The 24,829-nt window shown below is 56.2% G+C and overlaps 1 protein-coding gene across 1 annotated transcript; it reads left to right on the forward strand.

Moving 5' to 3' along the window:
* The first annotated feature begins 501 nt into the window (after positions 1 to 501).
* On the forward strand, positions 502 to 16,459 carry CYGB (cytoglobin). Its single transcript, XM_063409029.1, has 3 exons — positions 502 to 1,035; positions 10,870 to 11,101; positions 11,770 to 16,459. Exons 1-3 carry the CDS (start codon positions 893 to 895, stop codon positions 11,932 to 11,934), a joined length of 540 nt encoding a protein of 179 aa, XP_063265099.1. The 5' UTR covers positions 502 to 892; the 3' UTR covers positions 11,935 to 16,459.
* Positions 16,460 to 24,829: the final 8,370 nt, after the last annotated feature.

The raw sequence follows: 24,829 nt of genomic DNA on the forward strand, positions 1-24,829 counted from the left end.
TACCTTCATTTCACAAGTGCCTCAACTCTGGATCCCTTTCAGCTGGGTCCTGCCACAAGAAGGGGGAGCAAATTCTCAGCATTAAAAAAGTCCCTGTGGGACAGACCGTGATCCCTTTTGGGGGACAGAGAGGGGGACCCTCGTGCTCCCCCCTGAACCCAACTCTCTTCACAGCCCAAGAATTGGAGGTGAGGGGTCTGTCCTTCCGGACCTCCTGCAAAATCAGGGAGTGAACAGAGCAGAGCTGGGGCAGAACTCGGCACAGCCAGAACTTGGGCTAACTTTAACCCAGCAGTCTGGATTCTGAATTTCCTCTGAGCTGTTTACAAAGGGCTGGGAAAAAAACTTCCAGCTCTACCTCCCCCCCGCCAGCCCCGTCCTGATGTTGCCCAGAACATCTCTCTCATCCCTCCCTTTCAGGGAGAAAAAAAAAAAAAAAAAAAAAAAAAAAAAAAAAAAAAAAAAAAAAAAAAAAAAAAGGAAAGGAGGGAGGAGTGGGAGAGAGGAGGAGAGAGGGAGAAAGTGAGCTCACGTTCACACATTGGTGAAGAGGCTGGTCTTGCAATGCCTTTGAATATTTTACTTTTAGGCAGTTCCTCATCAGTCAGCCACACACATCCGAGGCGAGCTGAAGCTAACTACAGCCATGGACAGCACTAGGAGATCTCAAATCTAATCGCATGCATCATTCCTCCGGGATATTTTTTAAATTCCATATCCAAACACGCTGACAGGCAGCTGCACTCACACACACTCACACACACACACACACATCCACACGTCGCAGAGCTGCCGAGCAAACACCTTGTCTCCTCTCGCAGGATATACCCGCTCACACACATCTCTCTTTATCTCCTCCTGGCTTCCCGGAGGATCCTGCCGGCTGTTTTTCATGGAGAAAGTCCAGGGAGAAATGGAGATTGAGAGATGGGAAAGAAGTGAAGAGATTTCAGACGCAGAAAAAAAGGTTATTCAAGAGATATGGAGCAGAGTATATGCAAACTGCGAGGACGTTGGGGTCTCCATACTCATCAGGTATTTAAAAAACAAACCAAAAAAAAGGAAGCAGCAAATCCAACTGAATCTCTTTATAGCTGAGAAAGAGGCAGAACAATATATAGAACTGAGTGGAGATGAATGACAGCGAGTGGGGAGCTGGCTGGGTGTATTTGCTGCCTGGGAGCAGGGAGGGATTCACAGCGCTCCTCGGATTCCCACACCTTTGAGCCGGGTGGCAGTGGCAGGGGGAGCGGGGGGAGCCTCGCCGGGGACTTTGGGGGAAGCTGCAGAGGTCACCTTAACCCGGGGCTGGGGGCGGCGGGGGCGGGGGGAGCTCAGCCCCGGGCTGGGGCGGGTTGGGGGTCCGGGGTTTTTGGCCCCCCAGGGGCGGTGTGCGGATGGCACGGGTCGGTGGCAGGCTGGCGGGTGAAATAATGCAAGTTGGGAGCCAAGATAAAACCCAAGCAGGTGTGTCTCCGAGGGCACCATCTGTCCCTCCGGCGGCAGCGTCGGCGGGAAGGAGAGCGCTGAAGTTGGCGGTGGAAGGGGCTGTGGGGGGCACAGAGGGGGGCAGGGGGGGCAGCAGCCCCGGGAGGGGCGTGCAGAGCATCCCCCGAGGGCGATGGGGCACAGACAGCAGCTCAAAGCTCTGCACCGGCAGCCAGAGCAGGGGAGATGCTCTGGAGGGGGAGCAGAGGCAGGTGGGGGTCTTGTGTTGTCTGGGAGTGAAACCGTGCCCAGGTACCTGGGGAAGGCTCCAAGTGGAAATCCCACAGGGTCCCACTGGCACTGGGAGTTTGGGGTGTCAGTGGGGCATGGCACCAACAGGCCACTTCCCTTATTTAGGAGGGGATGGGAGGAAGGGCAGGGGAAGGAGAGGGGCAGGAGAGATGCCTGCAATGACCTACTGGCAAACAGCAAAGATCCTGTCCAGAGAGTCACACCACTCATCCCTGGGGTCAATCGTGCCGGGATGTCCCCAGTCAGAGTCCCACCTGCCACCCCAGGTAGGAGACCTGAGACTGGGTTGTGTCCTTCCCATTTTCTCCTGGAGCAGGGGACTGTGGGTGCACAGGGAACCCCTGGGATGGATGTGTTGCTTACTAATAATCATCTGAAAGTTTTCCAATTGACTGAGCTAAAGCTTGAGCCCACAGGGTCTGCAGGGAGCAGAGTCTCTCTGGACATCACAGTGAGCAGAGCCAGTTCCCCTCCAGGCTCACTGCCAGCACTGCAATGAGATTTTCTTACCAAGACCCCTTTGCAGATGCCAAAATGACATTGGAGCCCCCTCTCCACCTCCTTCACAAACATTTCCTTCTCTCAGAGCCGGCTGATGTCTGAGCCCATTCTCCATGGCCCCCACCCCCTGTAGGAAGTCAGGGCAGTCAGGAGGGGTGACAGCTCCATGGCTGGGGACACAACCTACCTAGGCTGGGTTTGAAGGGGAAATGGCAGAGATCTGGGGGTTACAAGATTCCCCTCAGCCCCATCCCATGAGGTTCAGCCCAGGGCTTGGCCACCAGCCATGCATGACCAGCCCCTTGCCCAGCATCTGGGTCATGCCACGACCCCAGCAGCCAGCACTTCCAGGCACCCACAGACACAGGGAGGGCAGCTGTGTGCCCACAGCTGGCACCGAGGGGCTCGTGGCAATGCCATGGGGGATTCACCCAGGGCAACTCATTGCTTTTGGAGTCCCCATGGTGTTTGGAGCAGGGTTGGGCATGACGGGAGTTGAGGTGTGGCAGTGGGGACCAGGAGCCTGAGCTCTGGTCCCAGCTCAAACTTTCCCAGCAGAAGTTTTTATTAGTCCAGTTTGTTGGGGTTTTTTTAAATCCAGGCAGAGCTGTGCACAGTGGTGAAGGTTTTCTCCTGCTGTGACAACAGGGCGGGACAGAACTGCCTGCTAGGGTGAACCCTGCCTCTTGGGGAGCATTTACATCCTTAGTCATGGCACATGCCCTGGCACATCCCAGCTAAACCCACCGCCTGCTCCCTCAGCCAGAGCTTCCCTGGGATACTGGAAGTGATGTCTGGCCTTGTGCACGTCCCTGGGAATGGTGATGCAATTTGGGAGAGGTGCCATCCCCTCCAGCAGCACCGCTGGGAGCAGCACTTCCACCTGCACCCGCACGGCACAGCTGTCCCCCGGTCACAAACCCTGTCCCCAAAGAGCTCTTTGTGCTGTGAGCTTTGGGCTGCACCTGAGCTCCCTGGGGAAGCAGCGCTGGCCAAAAGCAGGGCAGCCCTGGCCGGGCTGGGAGCTGCTCCGGCAGCTGGCAGCAGGCACCGGGAGAAGTGGGTCATGCGTGGGGGCCGCCGGGAGCCCGGGCCGGCGGCAGCCGCTGCCCAGGACATGATTCAGCAGCTCCAGAGGTCGGGGCTGGGCAGGGGCAGCGGGTGGCCGCGGTGGGGTCGGTGCCAGGTGACCTGCCCAGCACATTTCGGGTGGGTGCACACACAGCGTGCCGGGGCTGGAAGCTGCCCCAGCCGGCCTGTGTCACCAGGGCCCACCTGGTGGTTCTGCTCACCTTGCTAGGGAAACTGAGGCAGGAAGGGGTTTGCACAGGGGTGGCCAGGGAGAAGGAAGGGGAATGCGTGGTTGTGGACCCTCCTTTGGTGCAACCCCCACGGGCAGAGTGGTGAGAGCAGGTCAATCTGTCAGCACTTCTGTGCCTGGGGTTGTGACCAGGGACTGGTGGCTGTGTCTGGTGGCAGAGGGTCTCTCTCTGCTTACCTGCTCCATCCTCTCTCCATCCCTTCAGAGCTGCTGAGGGCAGGGAATTACATTTTCCCGTGTGGGAAGGGCTGGGGGGTTGCAGCACTTCTGAAATTAATCTGGGGCCTGATCCTGTGCCCCAAGGGTGGAGGCAGGGAGGCAGCAGTGCCCCCCAAAAGGCAGTGATGGGAGGGGGTCTGCAGTGCTGCTATCCTGTAGGAACCCAGCTCAGCTCCCTCTGCCCTTAACCACCACCTCACCCCTCCACCCTTTCCATGCTTTGCAGGTGGGGAAACTGAGACACAGAGCTGGGCATCATGTTCCCATCCCTCGTGGCTGCTGCTGGTGCTTGAACACACAGCAAAGCCCCAGGGTCCTGCCCCAGCACGATGGGTCCCTGATCTCACAGAGCTCTGGGAGCCCAGGAGACACAAACAAGAATAATGGGGACTGTGGCTGAGCAGCCACCGGATCCTGGGAATCTGAGCTCTGTGGTTAAAACTATGTCGCTAATTGACAATTTCCTCGGTGGGGAGCCTTGCCCCGGAGGAAGCAGAGTCTCCTCGCCACGCTCATCTTCCTCCTCAGGAGCTCAGGGGCGTCTGCAGGCTCCATCTCACAGCTGCCTTAACCCTTGCTGGGGCTGGAGTTGTGGCTGGAGCTGGAGCCTGGAGCTGCTCATCTGGGGCCGTGCCTCCTGCCTGAGTGGTTCCCAAGTGGGCCAGCGGGGAGCCCTGGGCTGAAGCTCCTCCGTAGCCTCCCCCTGCCCCTAGGCTCATGTCTGTGCCTCAGTTTCCCCATCTGTTATTTAGGAATCTGTCCTTTTTGAACCCTCCCTTACCACAGAGCTGACAGCTGGAGAGCGGGGCAGCCTTCAGGACCTGCAACCGCCCTCGCTGTGCAGGGCAGGGCCACTGTCCCTCCCCAGGGCCCCCCTTTTCCCTTCCAATCATTTACAGGCAACACTCTGAGACAGAACTGGGGTGTGCAAACACCCAGGAGTGGCTCAGCCACACAGGGGCTGAGAGCACCCGGGGATGAACACCAGAGGAGGTTTGGGACCCTCTCTCCTCTGCAGGCCCCACTAAGCCCAGCCCCCAGGGCTAAAAGCGCAGCCTGTCCCGGCTGCCTCCCACACCCACACACACGTACCACAGGCACAGATGTGAGACCACAAAACTTCATGGATTCCACCCAGGGATAAAACCCAGGCATGGTTTCTGTTAGATCCCAGGAGGACCTGGACCAAATGTTAATGCCATGCCGAGTGCAAGCAACGCAACCTGGCTCAGCCACCACAAACTCTGCTGCCTCCACAGGGCTTCTCCATCACTGTCCCCTCCATCTGCACCTCAGAGCCATCAGCTTTCCAAATTTCCACCTTCTCCATCGCTCCTGATGTGATCTTTCCCCCTCAAGAGGTGTAGGGAGGGGAAGCAAAAGGTTTGCCAGTGCAGGATCAGGCCCCTGGATTTCGACGGCCGCTTAGTCTGAGCAAACACACCTGGATTTAGACAGTTTGCAAAGAGCTTTAAAATATGAAAGCACTCCTTGGATGCCAGATGTTATTGTGAGTTCTAGGTTAAAATAGCAAAAAATCTGAGTAATAAGTCTGGCAATGCAGAAAACCTTTTTTTTTTTTTTTTCCAGCTGAATCAAGAAAGTATGGGTTGAATCTACCCAAAAATAGCATTTGAAGAAGGGATTTTGCAGCTACCCCCAAAGCCAACATGTGTTTTGAGGAGGCGTCCATAGGGAAAGGCTCCTTTCCTGGCTGATGAAGGACACATTTCAGGGCAAAGTGGCTCAGAGAGATGCAATATCTCCCTTTGAAAAGGGCCCAGTGACAAGACCAGCAGCAGTGTCCCTGTCCCACGCTCACGAATGGTTGTGGTCAGGCTGGGGAGATGTTTTTGTGGGGACAAAGAGAGCCAGAGAGCAGCAGGGCTGAGCATGAGGGACATTTCCCAACCTACCAACCACTCCATGAGCAGTGAGGGGGTGAGTGAGGGTTTGATAAGCTCAGTCTCAAACCATCCCCTTCTCCTACGACTGTCTCCGGTCACAGCTCCCAGGCCAGCCCTCCTGGCCTCTTCATGGCCAAGGCAGCGGTGCAGGGATGCCTGGGGCACATCCCGCACCAGCCACGACCTCGGAGCTGCCAGCAGCTCTTGGGATGTCCAGAGAAGACCCTTTCCCCCGTCCCCTGTCCCCGTGCTGCCCTCGCATCACTTGGATGCCACGTGGGGGTAGAAAAATCCCTCTCAACACCCCGAGAGCTGCAGGGACATCCGTGACCAGGGCAAGCAGGGGCACAGAGGGGAGCAGTTTCCCCGGACAGTTTCGGTGGCTGTGGCTCGGGACGGGTCGGTACCAGCCGTGACAATCCCTCCTCCTGCGGCTGCTGCGGCGGAGCGGGGCCGCGCCCGCCTGCGGAGCTTCAGGGCTCATTAGCGGCAGGGAAATGTCAGGACAGCCCCGGCCGGGCTGGCAGGAACACGGAGTGTCGGCCGGCTGGCGACCCTGCCCCGGCACAGGCTGAGCCAGGGCTGCTGGAAATCGCCAAGGGAGCGATGGTGGGAGAGGCGATGGTGGACACTGCGTCCTTGTGGATGTGTCACCCACCTCTCTGCCCAGCCAGGGGTCTTCTTCCAACTCCAAAGTCTTCTTGGGAAAGCCACTTTGGTGCTGTTAATTCACTTCTCCCGTGAAAGCTGTCCTTACCCCTACCCTAAAGGTTCATCCGTGCAGCCAGGAGGCTTTTGGGCTGAATCCACACTTGTGGGAGGGGTAGAGAACAGCAACGAGGACTTGGAGATGTGAGTTGTGCACACAGAAGTGAGCAGGACATGCCCTGGGGGTTTCCAGCTCTTGTATTTGGTGGAATCTTTGCTGCCAAGTCCACTCCCAGCCTCACTGGGGTGTCCTGGTCCCTCTGCCTTGGGCACTGGGGCATTTCAGCCCCTGAGCACAGTTCTGGGTTGTGCTGATTCTGCTCCCAAGGCTTTGCAGCGGGGTGTGGGCTTCACCTGGGGGAAGGCCACCTACACGTTCCTCTCAGCTGTAGAAGCTGAATTTAGCATTAGTGAGTGGATGGGGGCTTGGCCCTTTTCCCTCCAGCCCTCCCATGACAAAGCTGGAGATGTTGCCCACAACCATCTCCACCTGCCCAGGAGCTTTCAGAGAGAGGACACGGCAGCAGGCAGGCACCATCCTCTTCTTCCTCATCAGATTTGCCTTTTTCTGCCTTGCTGAGCTGTGGCATTGACAGGGCTAAGACCTTCCTCACCACCCTGGGCTTGGTAAACACCCAGGCAGCACCCAGCAGCATTTTCCCAGCCTGAAAAAGGAATTCTGGGCTACAGGTGGCCGTGAGGAGCAGGGGGAACGTGCAGGCGAAGCGGTGAGACAGCCCAAGGCATAATAAATAGCAGCATCACACACCACCTGCCTACCCATTATCAGCTGCTTTGTAGGCACCCGAGCAGAGAGGAGTTGGAAGGAGAGGTTTGAAAAGGGACACGAGAGGCTCCAGGCTGCCTTAGAGTTTCTCCCACGTAGAGGGACGAGGCGAGAGAAAACATGAAAGCAGTGGTAGGTTGAGTCACCAACCCTGGAGGGATTGAAGAGATGTGTGGATGTGGCACTTGGGGACGTGTTTTAGTGGTGGGCTTGGCAGTGCCGGGTTAAGAGTTGGACTTGGTGATCTGAAAGACCTCTTCCAACCTAAATGATTCTGTGGAAATCTAGGAAAAAAGCAGTTTGCAGGTGCTGGCTGGGGGTTCACCTGAAGCCTCACAGCAGATCTGAAGGTTCATGAGCATTTTCACCCCACAGTTTGCAAACAGGATAAGTGAAGTTTGAAGGGTTTAGGTGCATGTGGGGACCAGGCAGCACCCAGGTGTCTCTTTCCAGCTGGGGAGGCAAGGACGTGGCTGGGCTTGGAGGTTCCTCCACCCAGGATTTGCTCTGCATGCCCTGGAGAGAGGGAGGAAGGTAGGGGAGATGGAGGAGACGCCACCCCGCCCTAACAGAAAACAGGTTTCCAGTAACTGCAGTGGGTTTGCACCTTAATTATTTCCTTTAGCTCTGCTACTGGGAATGACTGTGTCCTTAAAATTGTTATAAGGGCAAAAGAGAGAGGAAAAGCAATCCTGACATCCTGTCCGCTGGGTCCAGATGTAGCTGGCAGAGTACAAATTAGCGGGTGGAGAATGGAATCGCTTAAAAAGAAATTTAATGAGATCGGTATGCAGGCATCTGCTTCCTATCAATCATCATTTTGTGTGATATGCAATGGTAAATATCATGTTTTAATGACTCTGATGGAGGAAAAAAGCCCAAACCACACACACACATGCATAATGATCCAAAAACTTCCAGAGCCTGAGAGGTTTGAACTCTCAAAATTTTCTGTAGATGGAAAAACCCCAACCAACACCTCTTCTAACTCACTACTGTTGGAGTTATTTTATTTCTTTTTTTTTTTTCCTACTTTCCTCTGGTTATATTTAACCTTTGTATTAAATTAATCTTCTCTGTTTATTAACAACTACCACTGAGCCAGCCTCCTTCCCTCTTCTCTGTCGTTTGACAGCTCAAATATTTGCTCCAGGCACAAGTTCTTGCTGCAGGCGCCTGGCGCGCTCCAAGGAGAGGTGGCTGCAGGTCTCTGGCCATCCATGGGTTTGCTTGAAGCAAAGATGTTTTAGGGCTCCTCTGCTTCTGTTCCCCACCAAAGAAATCCAGCAGACACAGGATTGAGCATGAGCTGAGGGTTTGCTGGTTTTACATCCCCAGCACCGCTGCTGTCCTGATGGCAGATCCCCTGGGAAAGCTGCTGGGCTCACCTCCTGCAGGGGCATCAGCAAAGCAGGGAAAGGTTGGAAACCAAGTATTTGGATCCTTCATTGCTCTGGTCTTACCCAGGTTGGGGTATTTTGAGAGTTTAATCAGTCTTTGCTCCCAGCATATCTGGCCAAAAGTGGGGAGAGGTGCTGGTCCCAGGGTCTCCTTTTGTCCCTTCTCATGCTGGGAACACACTGTAAATCCTGGTGATGGAGAGATCAGGCCCCCCTTGCTATTCCCTTCCTGTTCTGACCAGGAATTTTCCTCAACTCCTTTCCCATGCCTTCAGAACATCCTGCCCCTCAGCTGAGATGAAATGCAGCTTTTCAGGGAGCTTCCTGTGGTTTGGGGTGCAGAGGCTGAGGCATGCAGGGACCAGCTGGCAGCCTCCATCCCCTGGCTGGGGCAGCAGGTCCTGCTTCCAGTGACATTCCTTGCTCCCAGTGCCTGGGGGAAGCCTGTTAAGGGGAAAGCTCCATTAGCAGGGATGGTAAAACTCCAGCAGGATGATCCTTGTTGGAGCTGGAGGGTTTGGCTGGGTGACTGGAGCTGCAACAGCCTGAGTAGAGGTGGGGAGGGATGGGATGGGGGCAGAGGGAAGCTGAATCCAGCTGGAAAAGATGGTTCCATTAAACCAGAGTGGAACATTTGCCCTTCTGTGGGGAAATGTCCAGGGGCAGAAGCCTTAAATCCCGGGAATGATGTTATCCATGCAGCCCTGGCCAGCTCCATCCCCCAGCACCTCTCTGACAGCTCTGGGCTGAAGGACCGAACATCTCTGTGGCAGCAGGAGCTGGAGACAGCCAGGCCTGGGAGTGATTTCTCCCGACAGGGACCAGATGTGTCAGGAGGAGCTGTGCTGGGGGGAGGAGGCTGCACAACAACAAGAGGAGTTTTGTCATGGGTCCCCTCTGGGTTTTAAAAGCAACACCTTTTCTCCCCCTTCCACCTTCCTTCCTCCCCCACCCTTTCTACCACACACTCTTCACACCTCCAAAACCTATTTTGGGCCATCTGATGAATCCCAGATGCCTTGGGGAAGCAGCAGAAGTGGTGGTGTACTCCAGGAGCTGCTTCACGCCGCTTCCTTGGCAATGCCCCCAAGCTTTCACAAGCCAAGGGAGCGGGGGAAGGAAGGGAGGGGGGGAAAAGGAGGATAACAAATTGGTAAAGGAGCCTGGTACTCAATATTGTGATTATTCATGGAGTGGTGAGTGGGGAAGAGGATCCCACCTGGTTCTGGAGAGTAGTGATGGTTGTGGAGAGAGGTGGGATGGGTTCAGGTTCCCGTGGTTGGGGATGGAGCTTGGGAAGGGGAGCAGACAGCAGCTGCCTGGGGACAGCCTGGGGGAACCCTGCTGCCTCCTGAGCATCCTCCACCAGCCCAGGAGCCAGGGACAGCCCCGTAGGAGGGAGGGAGCTGGGTGAAAGCGGGGAGCAAACACTGACGTTGTTCTCTCCTGCATAAATTAGGTGGAAGGGGGTGGTTAATGTGACTCAAGTGTCAGCCCCAGCTGCAATCTTGGCATGGGTGGTGTTGGCATTGGTGGCTCCAGCCCTGCTCCCTGTTACCCTGCACCCTTCAGCTCCCTGCCCCCTCCAAGCCTCCACCTCCCTGGGGAGCTCAGCATAACAGCTGTGACCACAACTTCATTTCTTTCAGCTGCATTTCACTGGGGTTGGTTTAATCCTGCAGAAAAGAGGGTCCCAGGCCGCCTCACCCCCACCAAGGGGCTGATGAGTTTTTGGAGTATCCTTGTGCTGGGAAAAATGTCACAAACGAGCAGTGACATCATCTCAGGCCCTGGGTTCTGCTGGAGACTCTGGTGGGGTCTTGAAAGATGGGGCAACTTGCCCAGTGGGAGACTGTTCTGGGTGGCAATGCAAAAATAAAGCCCATGGGAGCAAGGGTGAGGGGCAAGGAGAGGCTGGATGGGATAAAGAGAGGTTTTCCTGCTCCTCTCCAGCTCTCTGAGGCAAGATGTGATGTTTTGATATATGTGGGCACACATCCAGCATCTGGCATGCCTGGGTGGCATCTGTGGGCATCAAGAACTCAGCCTTGCTTCTGCTTTGAGAATGAATATCCAGCTGTGATGACCTTGTAACAGATGGGGTTTGGGAAAAAAGCATCAGCCTGCTGGTTTTCAGACAGCTGAATGCTGCAGCTCCCGGGGAATTTGATAGGAAAATCATCCCTGTGTGAGCCGCAGGGGTTGGCTTCCAGCATCCCCATCCCTCGTGCCTTGCTTTAACCCCTCAGCCTGCTGATGGCATTTCATGTCTGCCCTTTCTGGCAGGTTTTTTGTGAACTTCCCCTCGGCCAAGCAGTATTTCAGCCAGTTCAAGCACATGGAGGACCCTCTGGAGATGGAGAGGAGCCTGCAGCTGCGCAAGCACGCTCGGAGGGTCATGGGGGCCATCAACACCGTGGTGGAGAACCTCAACGACGCCGAGAAGGTCTCCTCCGTCCTGGCCCTGGTGGGCAAGGCCCACGCCCTCAAGCACAAAGTGGAGCCCATCTACTTTAAGGTAAAGGATAGGAGCAAAATAACCTTTGGGCTGCTTTAGGAAGAGGGCAGAGGAGCAGGAGCTGTGGTGAGCTGGTGCTGCCTGTGCTGGGCTGGAGGAGCTTGGCTGGATGTGGGGCTGCTCCCCACACAGCTGGAGTGTCCCACTGTGACACTGTCCTGGGGACACCACCATCCCCACGTACAGCCAGTGCCACAGGACCCAGTGCCTGCCCCTGCCCAGGAACCCCAGCTGGCTGTGCCCACGTTTGTGCCCCTTCTTTTGGAAATAAGGCACAATAACAAGGACTCACTTAGATAGTTAATTAGCTGGTTAGAGTAATAACACCAAGATCACAGGTTTGATCCCCACGTGGCCATTCACTTAAGAGTTGGACTTGATGATCCTTATGAGTCCCTTCCAACTTGGAATATTCTGTGATTCTGTAAATAATTTGAGGTGCCCAGACTGGGGAGATGCTTCAGCTGGCAAGCAGCTCCCTGTCCTGCTGCCTGGGCAGGCTGGTTACCTGTCCTGTCTGCTCCCAGGGGTGTCCAAGACCCCCTAGGACATCTATGTCCTACAGACAGCAACAGGATTGAAGTGTTTTCATAGGAAAAAGCTAAATTTGCTGTGAGCATCTCCCTGGAGAGTTACCAACCCCTTGCTTGCTGTCTGCCTCCTCTCAGAAACTCACTGGTGTCATGCTGGAGGTCATTGCTGAGGAATACCCCAACGACTTCACCCCGGAGGCACACGGAGCCTGGACCAAGATGAAGACCCTCATCTACACCCACGTGACGGCAGCCTACAAGGAGGTGGGCTGGGCTCAGTACCCCACTGCCACCCTGTGAGTGCCCGGGGGGCCACCAGAGGGGCAGGGAGGGCTCCGCTCACCCCAGGACTTCACTCTGGTCTCTTCTCAAGATCTTTGCTCGGTCTGGGGAGCCCGGTAGGGCCAGTTCTGTCAGCTGCCAAGTCACAATTTGATCTCCATGGGGTTTAAAAACAAACTAACCAAGCCAAAAAAGAACCACAGAACCATGAAGGGTGTGGGTGGGCCGGGGTGAAGCAGTTGCAGGGGACGCTGGAAGGGGATGCAGAAGGCGAGGGGAGAGCGTTGGTTGTTGGCTCCATCTTCCTACCCTGGCCTGTCCATCACCACCTCCCAAATCCTGCACCTCACCTGCACCATCTCAAAGTCCCTTGTTCAAGTGCTGCTGCCCTGTTCACCGAGGAGCAGCACAGCCCTCACTTTCCACGCGAAGCCCTGGGGTGAACCTGGCTTTTGGGGGCACACATGGAGACTCTGACTGGCACCAAGAACGCTTTGCTTTGCACTTTCTGTACCACCTGGCACTCTGAGTGCCCACCCCCCTGTGCTCCAGGTGGGCAGCAGCCCTCACCTCTCCTGTCACCCACAGTCCCTGTCCTTGGCTGGCTGCTGCAAACCCTCCTGGGGTGGGGGAGAGACGCTCCCACAGCCTGAGACAGTGGGAAGGAGGGGATGCCTCTGGGCTGCCTCCCCTCGTGGCTCAGAGCAGGGTGTGCAGGTGGGATCCCTGTGCCACACGTGGGGAGCTGGTGAGCCCACCCACTGCCCTCCAGGTCCCTGAGGACGGGCGTGGGTGGCACACGATGTGCCACTGCCCTGGGAGCTGTGTGTTGGTCTGTCTGCCCAGCTCTGCCCTCTCGGTGAGAAGGGGGATCAGGCTGTGAAAGGAAAGATGGCACTGACATGTCAGGAGGGATTTCTGGGTATGAGGAAAGGTCCCTTCTCTGTTCAAATTAATAAATACCTTGTACAGAGCATATTCCTGCCCCTGTGGTAAAGTTGGGTTCCTCCAAATAAAGTGCCTGGTAGAAATCAGCCCACGCAGGAGCTGGGTCCCTCCTGGGGACAGCAGTGCTCCTGCCTGTGCCTGACAAAGGCTTCTCCCACACCCCTCAAAATGTGGCTGCAGGGCTTGGAGCACTCACCCCCCCTCCAACACCAACTCCTCCCGAACCTCCGGGAGAGTCTGCCTGGCTTGTGCCTCAGTTTCCCCTGCAGTTATGAAAAAGGGAGGAGAAGCAGCCCCATTGCCTCCTGCCCACATGTGGCTGGATTTAGAGGATTTCTGGGAACTGAATGGCAAAGGATTGAGGATGAAATGTCAGATGTGCTGGGAAGCTTTGGAATCCTTGCCACCCAATATTTCCCTAGAGGCCTCTGCTATTTTTAGAGCTCTGGCATTAAGGGCAATGTTATCTGTTGAAGTGAGAGGAGGGTTCCCTTCTGAGATTTCCTTTGGCCTTGCTCCACTGCTGTCCTGGAGAGCTGGCAGCTTCCTGAGAGAGACCAGCTCCTCTCCTGGGTGCCAGCTGGACAGGCAACAAGCCCACAGCTCCAACTGGGATCCCTACAGCCACCTTGGGGGCATCCCTCCCCTGTGGGGACACTGCTGGAGGGGGCAGTGGTCACTCCCCCAGGCTGACCTCCCTCCTCCAGAGCAAACAGACAAGATAGAAACTCCTGCTTTGCTCACCTGTGCTTTTAATCATCCCCAGGAACAGGTTTATTACATCTCAAAATAGCCCTAGGACTCCAATAATGTCACTACAGCCACTCTGGCCTTGCAGTTCTTTCCTTCCCACATTCCACATTACCACTGATGGAGAGGAGCAGTGGAGCCTGGAGCAATTGCACGTCCTGGGCATCCATGGAGAGCTGGGTGGCAAAACCAGCTCAGGCACAGCTGTCCTTGGCATGACAGCATGCGAGATCCAGGGCGTTGTAAAGGAAGGGACAGGCACAGGGTGACAAGTGATGCTGCTTTGCCCGTGGGGTGGGCTGTCAGAATCAGCACCCCCAAAATCCAGCCCAGCAGCCTGCACGGTGCAGGTGCCAACAGCTGCTGCCTCCAGCTCGCACTGGAGTGTCACAGCAGCTCCCATCCCTCGGGTGTCAGGGGAGGCATCCCTCAAACCGCTGCTGCTGCTGCCTGGGGCAGGGATGGATGGGGAAAACCTGCTCAGCCATTGAATTCCCTCCAGAGCAGCAGTGGAGAGGGATCTCTTGGACCAAGACTGTTAGATGATTGTTGTGTGTGTGCACATCACGGGACTCTCCCGAGCACAGCTTTACTGGCTCCTGCCAAGGCCTTCAGGCCAGCAGCACATATTTCTGATGAGTTCATGTACTCCCTGTGCTCTGCGGATGCTGGGCCAGGGATGTTTCCTTACAGGGATGTTTCATCTTTAGACAAAATTTGCACATTAACCTTTGAGGTTAATAATCTCCAGGTGGGAATTTTTATTTTTGCAGCGCAAACCCTTCCCCTCCCTTCCCACAACCAAACCCAGGCTCCCAGTCTGCAGAGAAGCCACTTTGGAGTGTCTGGAAATTCTCCATGTCCATACCCAACCTACCCGTGTGCCTTGGCTTTTGGGGAGCAGCATCAGGGAGGTCCCCCCACCTCCCCTTTAAACAGTGCTTTGGTTTCTCCTTTCTTTTTTGACATCCCTAGAAGAAGCTGACCTGCGGGCTCGTGCGCCCACACATGTGCATGAGCTTGGGTTGTTTTCCAGGCACTTTTTCCTAGAGCAGATCCAGATGTGTGCAGCTGCTGTCCCTCGGGGAGCACCCCCCACCAGCCAAAATTGCAGGCCACTCCAAGAGATGCTAAGGAAAACATGTTTATTTTTATCAGCTTCATAGGAAGTAACATGAAGCAGGAGGGCAGTGGGGGCAAAGCTCGGGAGGGGAGGGAACAGAGCTAAAACGAACACCCCCTCTTTGCTGCCCACAGCAGAGGAGGCATTGCTGAAATCCAGGAACATTCTCATCTGGGGAGAGATGAAGATCAACAGCATAAGGAAAAAGTGCCATTCCAGAGTGACAGGGCTGATAAATGCCACGTGGAAGAGCAGAAAGGGGGGGCCATGTCCCAGCTCTGCGCATGGCTCTGCAGCATACACACACCCCTGCCCTGCCATTCCCTGTCACTGCCAGCCCACTGCTCCCCACCAATCCCACCAGAGCTGGCTGGGGGGCCCTTTATCCCCGTTTTGTTCAGGTCTTGCACTCTGGGGCTCGACCTTTCCCTTCCTGGCACACTTAGGCTGCACCGAGGGCCCTTTGGGCTGAGCTTTGTTCTCCTTGGTGGTGGCAGGTAGGGACCAACTTGCAAAGTCTTTTCCCCAAAGCTCACAGGTGAGAAGCTGAGGCCCAGGACATCATTGCCAGCACATGTTGGGGTCTGGCTGGTCTCTCTCCTGCCCTGTGGAGGACCCCTAGACCCAGCCAACCCCTGGCTCAGCCAGCGCCAGGGCTGGGCTTGCAGCTGTGATCCAGGTGGGAAAGTCTTTGTGCCCTCTGCCAGAGGCAGAGAAATGCTGAGGGTGGGGGGATTTGGTGTCCCTGGGGCAGGGTCCCCCTTGAGCACCTCATGCTGGCTCTCTTTGGCAGCACCTGCTCACATCAGCCAGCTCTTGTCCCCTGCCCTGAAGCTCAGCCTTTGGTCAGAGGGGGTTGAGCACTGGAGGGAACGGGAGGCGCTGGGCTGGCTTGGGGCACACACCCCACACGTCTCCCCCTCCCACAGCCAACACTCATGGCAGGTTTAGCTCTTCAGGCACCCACCTAGAGAGACCCCCCAACACCACCAGAACCCCCCAACACCACTTATGGGCCTTGTGCCACCAACCTCATCTTCTCTTGGGGGGTGACAATCCCCAAGGCAGCCGAGCCGTGAGCTCTCCCAGGGGAGTCCTCTCACCCCTCTGCCACTTTGTCCCAGGAAAGAGGTCACAGCATCTCCCCACTGTCTGAGGGGATGCTCAGTGACTCCAGGGGGGCCCAGATTTCACCTGGCTGGGCTCTGGTGCCAGAACTCAGCCTTCCCTGCCCCTTGCTGTAGGGAAGCTGCCCCGGTGCGGGGATGTCGGAGCGAGGGCTGCTCAGGGCCAGCACCATCGACGCCAGACAGAGGGGAAAAAAGAGAAACCCGTGCGCTGCCCTTGGACCAGCTTAGGGAAAGGGAGGGACAAACCCACCCGCCTGGCCCTGAGCTCTTTGCCGGGCTGCGGCGCTCATTATTTTCCACAGCTGAAGTTGTCTCTAATTGTCAGTACGTCTGAACCAGCCCCAGCGTGACCCACAGACATGAGCGTGCGTGGTCTGGTGTAGCTCCGTGTCTTTCCTGTTCCTGCTGCAGATCCTGTCCATGTTCGTGTTCCTCGGCGCTTTCGTGCTGGTTTTATACCCGCGTTCCGTGTATGTGGGCGTGACTTGTTTTTTTTTTCTTTTTTGTAGGTTTTTAGTATGTTTGTAACCTGACAAAATGGTGTTATTAAACTGAAACTTGTATCTTCAGTGGATAAATCAATCAAACTCCCTCCAGCTCTGCTTGCTTTCTTTCTGATGGGGTGGCTGGAAGGTGAGGGAGTGTCGGGGGGCTGCCCCATGGCCATGTGGGTCTGGGGGTCCTGCTCACTCTGAGGGAGATTTTTGGCTGGAAAGCGGCAGCAAAAGGAGTGAATGTGCCCACCAAGGGTGGTAGAGGTGGCTGGAGGCATCTTAGCAGCGCACTCAGGTGGGGAGGGAAGGGTTTGCCCCTCCTCCAGGCTCTTCACTTGGCTTCCAGGTATGTTGTACAAACCAGCGGGGGCTCTCCTTGGATCAGGAGCTGTTCCTGTGCCTTTGGCAGCCCAGCCAGTCCAAAATGCTCGCTGATGGCCACAACAGGCAGCAACCAAGACCACCAAGGACCGTGAGCCTGTTCCCAGCCTGTAAAATAACAAACAGCTCCCTGAGCAGCAGCGGCCCAGTGTTCTGCCTCCCAGTCCCTGGTGGCTGCTCCTGTGCCTCTCACTGAGGCTGGATCACGTTGCAGGGGGATGGGTTCAGGAAGGTCCAGAAGGTCACTTTGTGGTTTCCCCCATGGCTCTTTCCAACTCCCTCCTCGTCCAGGCCCTCTCAAGTTCAGTTGACACTGGCCAACCTTTCCAAAGCTGTTGGCAGAGGATGGATGGACAAACAGACAGACTCATGCTATGGTCCCATAAGCTCCCTTGCGTGGGATACAAGGCTTGGAAAACAAATTCCTGATTATTGTGCTCCTCTTTACCCCGAGTACAGAACAGTCTTTCAGGGATGGGAAAACCATCCCACCAGGGTGGTAGAAAATACCAGCACCTGGCCACAAGCAATTTTAAGGGGAGCAATCCCAGTTTTGGACCAAGGCTGGGGAGAAATGCTTCTGAGAGGGAGGAGGGCAGAGATTGGTGCCTTGGAGGCTGCTCAGGAGCTCTTGGGGAGCCTGGTGTCAACTTCTCTGTTGGGCTGAGGGCAATGATACTGTTTTCCAGCCCTGCATGTTGGAAAAAACGTGAAAAAACCCCAGTTAAGTGGTGTAGTTTTGCACGGGCAGGCACTTGAGCTACTCTGGACTCCCCAAGCCACAATTACAAGGGTGGCCTTGCAAGGGGAACATTTTTCTCTCCCTACAGCTTTGCAAAACTGAGCCCAAGCAACCATGGCCACAGAGAAGGGATCCAGAGACCTACTCATGTGGAGAGGGGAATAACTGTCTGGGTCAATCAGTCTTTTCCTGCTGTGTCTTTTCTTGTGGGGTGAAAAACCACTTGGTGTTGTTAATGTGATTAATAAGCCATCCTCGGAGTCTCCACCACATCCTGTGCATGCTTCCAGGGGAAGTGAACAGTGAGCACAGCCTGCACACTGCTCTGCTCCAGATGGGAAACATCGGCTGGGGAACCACGAGCAAAAGGACTCAGCTCTGGAGGCTGCAGTGGGGACACGAAGCTCTCAGACCTTTGCACGCTGAGCTGGGAGTAGCCAGGACCAGCAGTGGCCAGAGGGTGCTGAAATGGGGCTGGTTTTTTCCAACAGCTTGTTGAAAAGGAGCAGGGAAATTCAGCATTACCTTGCAGGGAGAAAATATGTACACAGCCCTTCACTTTGTACTAATATTTACCCCCAGATCCTGTCACGTCAGGGTGGCTGTGATGATCACGCCGTGACCCAGAGCCTGTGGCCTCGCCAGTGCTCTGCAAGTGCTGGTGGAGAAGGAGACAGTGGCAGGGTGAGGCTCACACCACACCAGAAAATTGGTATAGGGGCTGGGACAATGGGCTCACACCCTCACTGCCCCGTGCTCGTGGAGTGCCAAACCCACCCTGTCCCCAACTGCCCCAGCCTGGGGGTGCTGCTCCCCAGGAGCCACCCTTTGCTCAAGGGAGCTGCTGGAGATCCAGCTCTGAGAAAGCACCTTGGTGGCCCCGGTGATGTTGTGTGGGCTGGGAGATGGAGGGAAGGAGGAATTTGATAGCTGAGGCATGGCACAGAGAGTGCTTCTAGTCCACTTGCCATGCTCCAGCTCCAGGAGAGCCCCTCCATCCACACCACCGGCCCAGGGTCCAGTGCTCCTGCCCAAGGCCTGTCACAACTGGGAGAATGATGGCTCCACCATCCTGGTGCTGGTGTGGGATCAGAGGTGACACATGTGCACCGTGTGTCTCTATCCTGCTGGCACCTGGTGACAGCTGAGGGGAGGGCCGGGAGGTCACTGGGAGGGATGGGCAGAAATACAGCTGCATGGGGGAGATAAAGAAAGAGAATAGGCAAAAACTGTGCTGCAGGTTTTAAAATGGCAATTGAAATTCCCAAGAAACCCCATCCCATGGAAGCTGGCAGTAAGGAGAAGTGCTCCCATGGGTGTGGGGTGGCACGGGGTGAGAAGCCTTGGGAGACAGAGCTTGGAGATTCTCACCAGCTTGAAGGACACGTCCCTTCTTCCGCTCTGTTATCTGCACCAGGAAAAGAGCCAGGAGCTCCAGGCTTCACTGCATGCACCCACCATGGCCACCCTCACCAGTGTGGAGGTTTTGGTAGCTCCTTGCTCTGAGCAAAGCCCCCGGGGAGAAGAAAAAAGGCAGGAAAATACCCTTGCAGCCCAGTGGAGCTGACACTGAGCAGGAGCCAGCCCTTCCTTCCGCGCCCGGCTCCTCTTCAGCTGCGCCGGCTGATATGGTTTATCTGAGCAGCGCTGAATGTAAACGCTGTCAGCGCCGGCCGGGATTAATTCCCGGGAGTTTGGCAGCCGAGATGAAATAACAGCGCTGCGGGGGGGGAGAAAGGGGGGAAGCGCACATCTCAGACTGAAAAATCCTCCCGGTTAATTTACAGCCGGGTTTCTCTGCTCCCAGGCACTCGTGAGAGAGAGTAAAGCCAGGGGCAGAGGGAGGATGGGGAGAGGACCAGGAGCAGGAGGAGGGTTGCTGCAGCAAAAGGCTGGGATCGCAGGGAGGGCAGAGGATGGTGAAACCACACTTTCCCCACGGGCAGCAGCAGGCCCCGTGGTGCCAGGGGCAGGGCGGGGGTGGGGGCCATGGCCCGCAGCCCCCAGCCCAACCCAGTCACCCTCAGGAGCCCCGGGTGCCGCTGGAGGAAGCAGCTCCGGAGGCTCCGGGATGCTCCGGGACACCTGAACCTCGAGAGGCAGCACCGTGCCCGGACAGGAGCCCCCTCTGCCCCCCACCAGCCTGGGGGCCACTCCCAGCCCTCTCTGACAAGCACCCACTGCCTCCTCCTTGGGCAACAAACCACCAAAAAAACACACTCCCTTTGAATCTCCCCATCTCTCACTAAACAGCGAGAGATCACCCAAGGACTTTGCTGCTGGGAGGATTCCCTGCCCAAAATAGGTGGGACTTTTACTGCTGTTTATTACAAATCCATTTCATTAATTGAGAAATGTATTTTCTTCAAAGGAAAGCTTTGGGAAACTGGCCCGCAGAGGCTGTTGTTTCGAGGCTGATATTCCAAACAGATCCTGACATAAAATAATCATCGGGCTCTGCCACATTGCTATGGTTTATATTTATACAGCGGAGGGATTTGGTTGGAAGATACTTTTCTAAGGAATAGTGTGGTTTTCATTTGCTTTCTTTGGATGCTTAAGTAAATAACCACAAATGCTTTCACTTCTTTTCATTGTTTTCTTGGTAGAGGATTGTCTGGACTAAAAGCCCAGCAGCTCATGGGCAGATAAATTGATTTATTTTGAACTTAGGAAAGCCCATGCCCCATCTGTCTGTCAAGAGCTTTGCAGCCAGCAAATTATGATTATACTCAGGATTTAATATATATTTATATATTTTATATCTACCAACATAAAATGCAGTCCCTGGCCTGCATCTGCCAGGGCACTGGGTGACATCTGCACCAGGTCGAGAGGTGAAGAGAGGGTGCAAAATGCAGGAAGCAGATCCTGGAAATGGTACGGTCAGTTTTGGGAACCTGATTTACAAACAATCCTCATGGTGGTGGCTGAGCAGGAGGTCAGTGAGACTGTGGTTGTTCCCTGCTGCAGGAAAACCTCCCTGTGCCACGGTTCCCTTTTGGATCAGGGCTGGCAGAGGGTTTGGGAGATAAGAGAAAGGGTTGCCTGCAGGGTTGGGGCATCTGCAGAGGTGTTGTGCCTACAGCTACTGGGGTGCCTATGGAGAGAAGGGGTTCTAGCAGACATGTGGGGGCTGCTGACCATGCACTCTCTGTCTTGGCAGTCCAGCCATGCTCCCTGCCAAACCCCCATCTCCCCTGGGATGTTGAAGCCCCCCTGGCCCCCCAGCCAAGAGGGGCTGATGGAGCTGTGCTTCCATCCCCAGCCCAGCCTCTGGATGTGGCTTTTCTCGGCGCCGGCGGCAGGCGTGGAACCCCTCCGGAGGTGAACCCCTCACTGCAGCCCCTGCCCCGGCAGCCGCGCACCCCCCGAGCCCCGCACAGCGGCTGGCTCGGCACAAGGAGCTCTGGGAGCGCTGGATAAATAGCAGCGGGCGAGGAGGATCGCTTCTCAAAGGTCAGCGCTTCCTCCGCGCTGCTTGAGCTCGCCCGCTTCCATCCCTCCTCCTCCCCAGGGCCGCATCCTCTGCCCCGGCCGCGGTCCCAGCAGCTCCCGCTGACCCAGCCCCAGAGCCGCGGGCAGAAACTGGTCCCCACCAAGCCAAGCTATTCCCAGCTTTGTCGTCTGACTGGGCAGTCATAGAAGGAAAATTCCCAAGGCTGGAGTGTCCTAGGTTATTTCACAGAGTCACAGAATCACAGAATTTGCTGAGTTGAGGGAGCAGGCAGCTCCCAGCCTCCTGCCCTTTCCTGCTCCACTAAATCACTCCAGAGTCTTCCCAAGTGTTTATTCTTCGAGAAAGCAATAAAAGAGGAGGAAACCCCAGAAGACAAACTCCCACCAGCCTGCCTTTGATTACATTTGATATTGTTTTATTTCTTAATGCTTTCCCACTGCAGGCTGGCTGAGGAGGCCCAGAGGGCAGGAGGAGAGAGTGCTTGAAAGAGGTAAATATACATTTTTTTTCCACTAATATCTGTGGCTTAAGGTGGCTCAGTCAGGATCTGAGGGTAACAGTGGCTCTGAGGATGGGTGTCGGGGTCCCCCAGTTGTGCACTTGGGGTGAGCAGGAGCATCCCCATCTCTGCTGGGGTGCCAGGGCACGGGAGCTGCTGCAGAGCACGGCACGGGTGGGCAGTGGGTGCTGGTCCCCGTGTCCCAGCCCCTCAATGGCTGAGGCACAGGGACAGGCAGGTGACAATGACACCACGAGCTCCATCTGCCACACAGCCGGGTGGCACTGCCGCCACCAACCCTGTGGTGCCCATGGGAAGAACTTGGAGGAGCTTTTCCGTGTGCTCTGCCCTCCCAGAACCAGAGCTGAGCTCCCAGTTTGCCCGACAGGAAAAACTTCTCCTGTCTTTGCGGGAAGCACCAAGAACCGCACTGTCCCCAGGGTTCCTCGTGTCACCAGGAGCCAGGCAGGGGTGACAGCTGTGACACCCGGCGTGGCAGCAGCAGACCCTGCTGGGAGGGAGGTGAGAGGGAAGGGAAGGGAAGGGAAGGGAAGGGAAGGGAAGGGAAGGGAAGGGAAGGGAAGGGAAGGGAAGGGAAGGGAAGGGAAGGGAAGGGAAGGGAAGGGAAGGGAAGGGAAGGGAAGGGAAGGGAAGGGAAGGGAAGGGAAGGGAAGGGAAGGGAAGGGAAGGGAAGGGAAGGGAAGGGAAGGGAAGGGAAGGGAAGGGAAGGGAAGGGAAGGGAAGGGAAGGGAAGGGAAGGGAAGGGAAGGGAAGGGAAGGGAAGGGAAGGGAAGGGAAGGGAAGGGAAGGGAAGGGAAGGGAAGGGAAGGGAAGGGAAGGGAAGGGAAGGGAAGGGAAGGGAAGGGAAGGGAAGGGAAGGGAAGGGAAGGGAAGGGAAGGGAAGGGAAGGGAAGGGAAGGGAAGGGAAGGGAAGGGAAGGGAAGGGAAGGGAAGGGAAGGGAAGGGAAGGGAAGGGAAGGGAAGGGAAGGGAAGGGAAGGGAGCGCTGAGCCATGGCAGAGGCTGAGCATCCCCTGCTGCTGGAGCAGCTCGCAGCCCGCTCGGAGTGCGGCCAGGCCCGGCCTCTGCCGTTCGCAGCGGGAACAGCAGCGCGGCACATGCAGCCCCCGCAGGGCTCTGCTGGCTCCGGGAGGGCCCGGGGGATGGCGGCAGCAGGGACACGCATTTTGTCACCCTGGCGGAGGTGAGACAGCGTGGGAGCGGGACATGGAGGGCCCGAAGCTGTGGTGAGGGACGGGGCAAGGTGTGTCCCCTCCATCCAAGGTTTTTCCCCCAGGTTGTGTCCTGAGAGCAGGGGGTGAGGGGATGTGGGGGGCAGGTGTCCGGAGGAGCTGTGGGGACACAAACCAAACCCTTCGTGTGCGAGCAACTCAAGACAACCAGAGGGGTCTCACATCTATACAGGGGCTCATAAAAACCAATAATGGGGAAAAGCATCCTGGAGAATGTGAACATTTAAGGAAGAAGTTGGAAAGACTAGAAAATCTTGGACTGCAACCTTGGGATGGGAGTGTGGAGTTTTTACAACACAAAAACTCTGAGGCTGTGGAAACTGGGATCTTTTGTCCCAAGCATCCTTGTGACACTTCCTCTGAAAAGTCGCTGGGGCTGATGCAAAGCTCCTGGAGCTCCTCCACAGGTGAGGGCCCACCCAAAACACCATTCTCCCAGTTCCGTCCAGTTCCAGCACATCCCAGAACACTGGCCCTTTCCACCTGCATCCCCCAGCCAGGGCTGGAGGTTCCTGGTGAGGGGGAAGATCTGCACCCACAGGATGCAGAGCTCCTTTTCCACAGGGAGCAGGAGCCTCCCAGCTCCACCAGCTCTCCCAAAACACAACAGAGGGGTTGATGCCACATGTCACAGCCTCACTGGCCTGGGTTTGTTCAGCAGCATCCTTGGGAGGAAAAACAAGCTGCCGTGCCTTCTTACAACATACCTGAAGAGCAACAGAATCATAGAATGGTTTGGGTTGGAAGAGAGCACAAATCTCGTCTGCTGCTACAGGGTATAAGGCCAAGGAAACCGGGGCTCAGTTTGCCCCTGAAAATCCTCTTTTAAATGGCCTGAAACCTTCCCTGCTGTGGTTTCTAGAGAAGCCTGATGGTGCTCAGAACTCCTGCAATGCTCCTCCACACCCAGGGACAGGATCTGCCCCAGCAGCAGCCCCCTCCCAGCCTCGGGTGGGCAGTGAGCAGCAGGACCTTGCTGGCTCTGGGCTGCTGGGGACAGATCCCACCCTGGAGGGTTTCATGGCATAAGAGGGAGGGAGGAATGTCTCTTGCTGAGATATCCCAGCCCTGGGCCCAGCACATCACTCTGGGGGCTTCCAGCACCCTGCACAGGGTGGTCTCCCAACACTGGGATACCCAGTGCTGTGTCCCTTCCCTGCTTTCCTGGGAATACAGACCAGCCAGAAAACTTCTGGCCAGGCTGTGGGGCCGTTTGCTCCACAAAGGGAAGTGCTCTGCAGTGCATCTCCCCAGCAGTGATGCAACACCCTGTCGTTGCTGCCTTGGGGTTTTTTGGTCATTTCTTTTGCTTCCTTATTGCTCAATGCTCGGCAGGGTTGGCACAGGTGGCAGTCACCCTCCTCTCCTCCCCTCTGTGGGCATTGCCATCCTACCTGGCTCCCCCATGGAAGGACACATTCCACAGGACACAAGCTTGGAGCAGGATGCAGGCAGTGCCACAGCAGTGATGGGGTTTGTCAGCTGCTGTTCATCCCACCCAAAGGCTGTTCTGTCCCTTCCCAAACACAGGGAGAAGACCTGGCACCTTGGCACAGCTTGCCACCGCACCTCACCCTTTGCTCACCCCTGAGTCACGGGCAGGGAACACCCCCACCCCCCGGCAGTGCCCACGTCGGGGTGTCTGTGCCCAGACACCCACCCAGCACCTGCCGGGCTCTCCCTTCTCCACCCGCTTCAAACCACAGCTTCAAAGGAGCCGGCAGGAGCCAAGAGCTTCCTCCACCCTCCTTTCTGCCAGGAACTGGGAGCAGGTTTGCTGAGCATGAAGCTGTGGAAGGTGGAGGGCTGATGAGAGCACCAGCTCAGCGCCCTAACAGGCATCACTGAAGCCAGGCTGTACCACCCAAGGTCAGGCTTAGCACAGCGAGTGTGCAGATAAAAGAAATACAAGGGGAAATTGTAGTTTTGGATAGCGAGGCATAAAATTCTTGATCCTGCCTGGTCCCAGCTGTAAATTCAGCTGGTGCTCACCTAGAACCTGTAGCCAGTTGTGAATCAAGCAATTATTTGTGGCAAAATTGAGGGCATATTTTCCTGTATAGACCCCTCAGCACTACTGCCGTGTCAAACCCAACCTGCAAAGGTCTCTCCTGATCCCTCACATCCTACCAGC

Source organism: Prinia subflava, chromosome 12 (assembly GCF_021018805.1).
Source record: "Prinia subflava isolate CZ2003 ecotype Zambia chromosome 12, Cam_Psub_1.2, whole genome shotgun sequence".
NCBI lineage: Eukaryota > Metazoa > Chordata > Aves > Passeriformes > Cisticolidae > Prinia > Prinia subflava.

Bases quoted from the DNA above. Each gene is read 5' to 3' on its own strand.
- CYGB (XM_063409029.1), top strand. From the start codon at position 893: ATGGAGAAAGTCCAGGGAGAAATGGAGATTGAGAGATGGGAAAGAAGT. The intron at 1,036-10,869 runs GTATTTAAAAAA...CCTTTCTGGCAG, and splicing joins GGGGTCTCCATACTCATCAG to GTTTTTTGTGAACTTCCCCT. The intron at 11,102-11,769 runs GTAAAGGATAGG...GCCTCCTCTCAG, and splicing joins TGGAGCCCATCTACTTTAAG to AAACTCACTGGTGTCATGCT.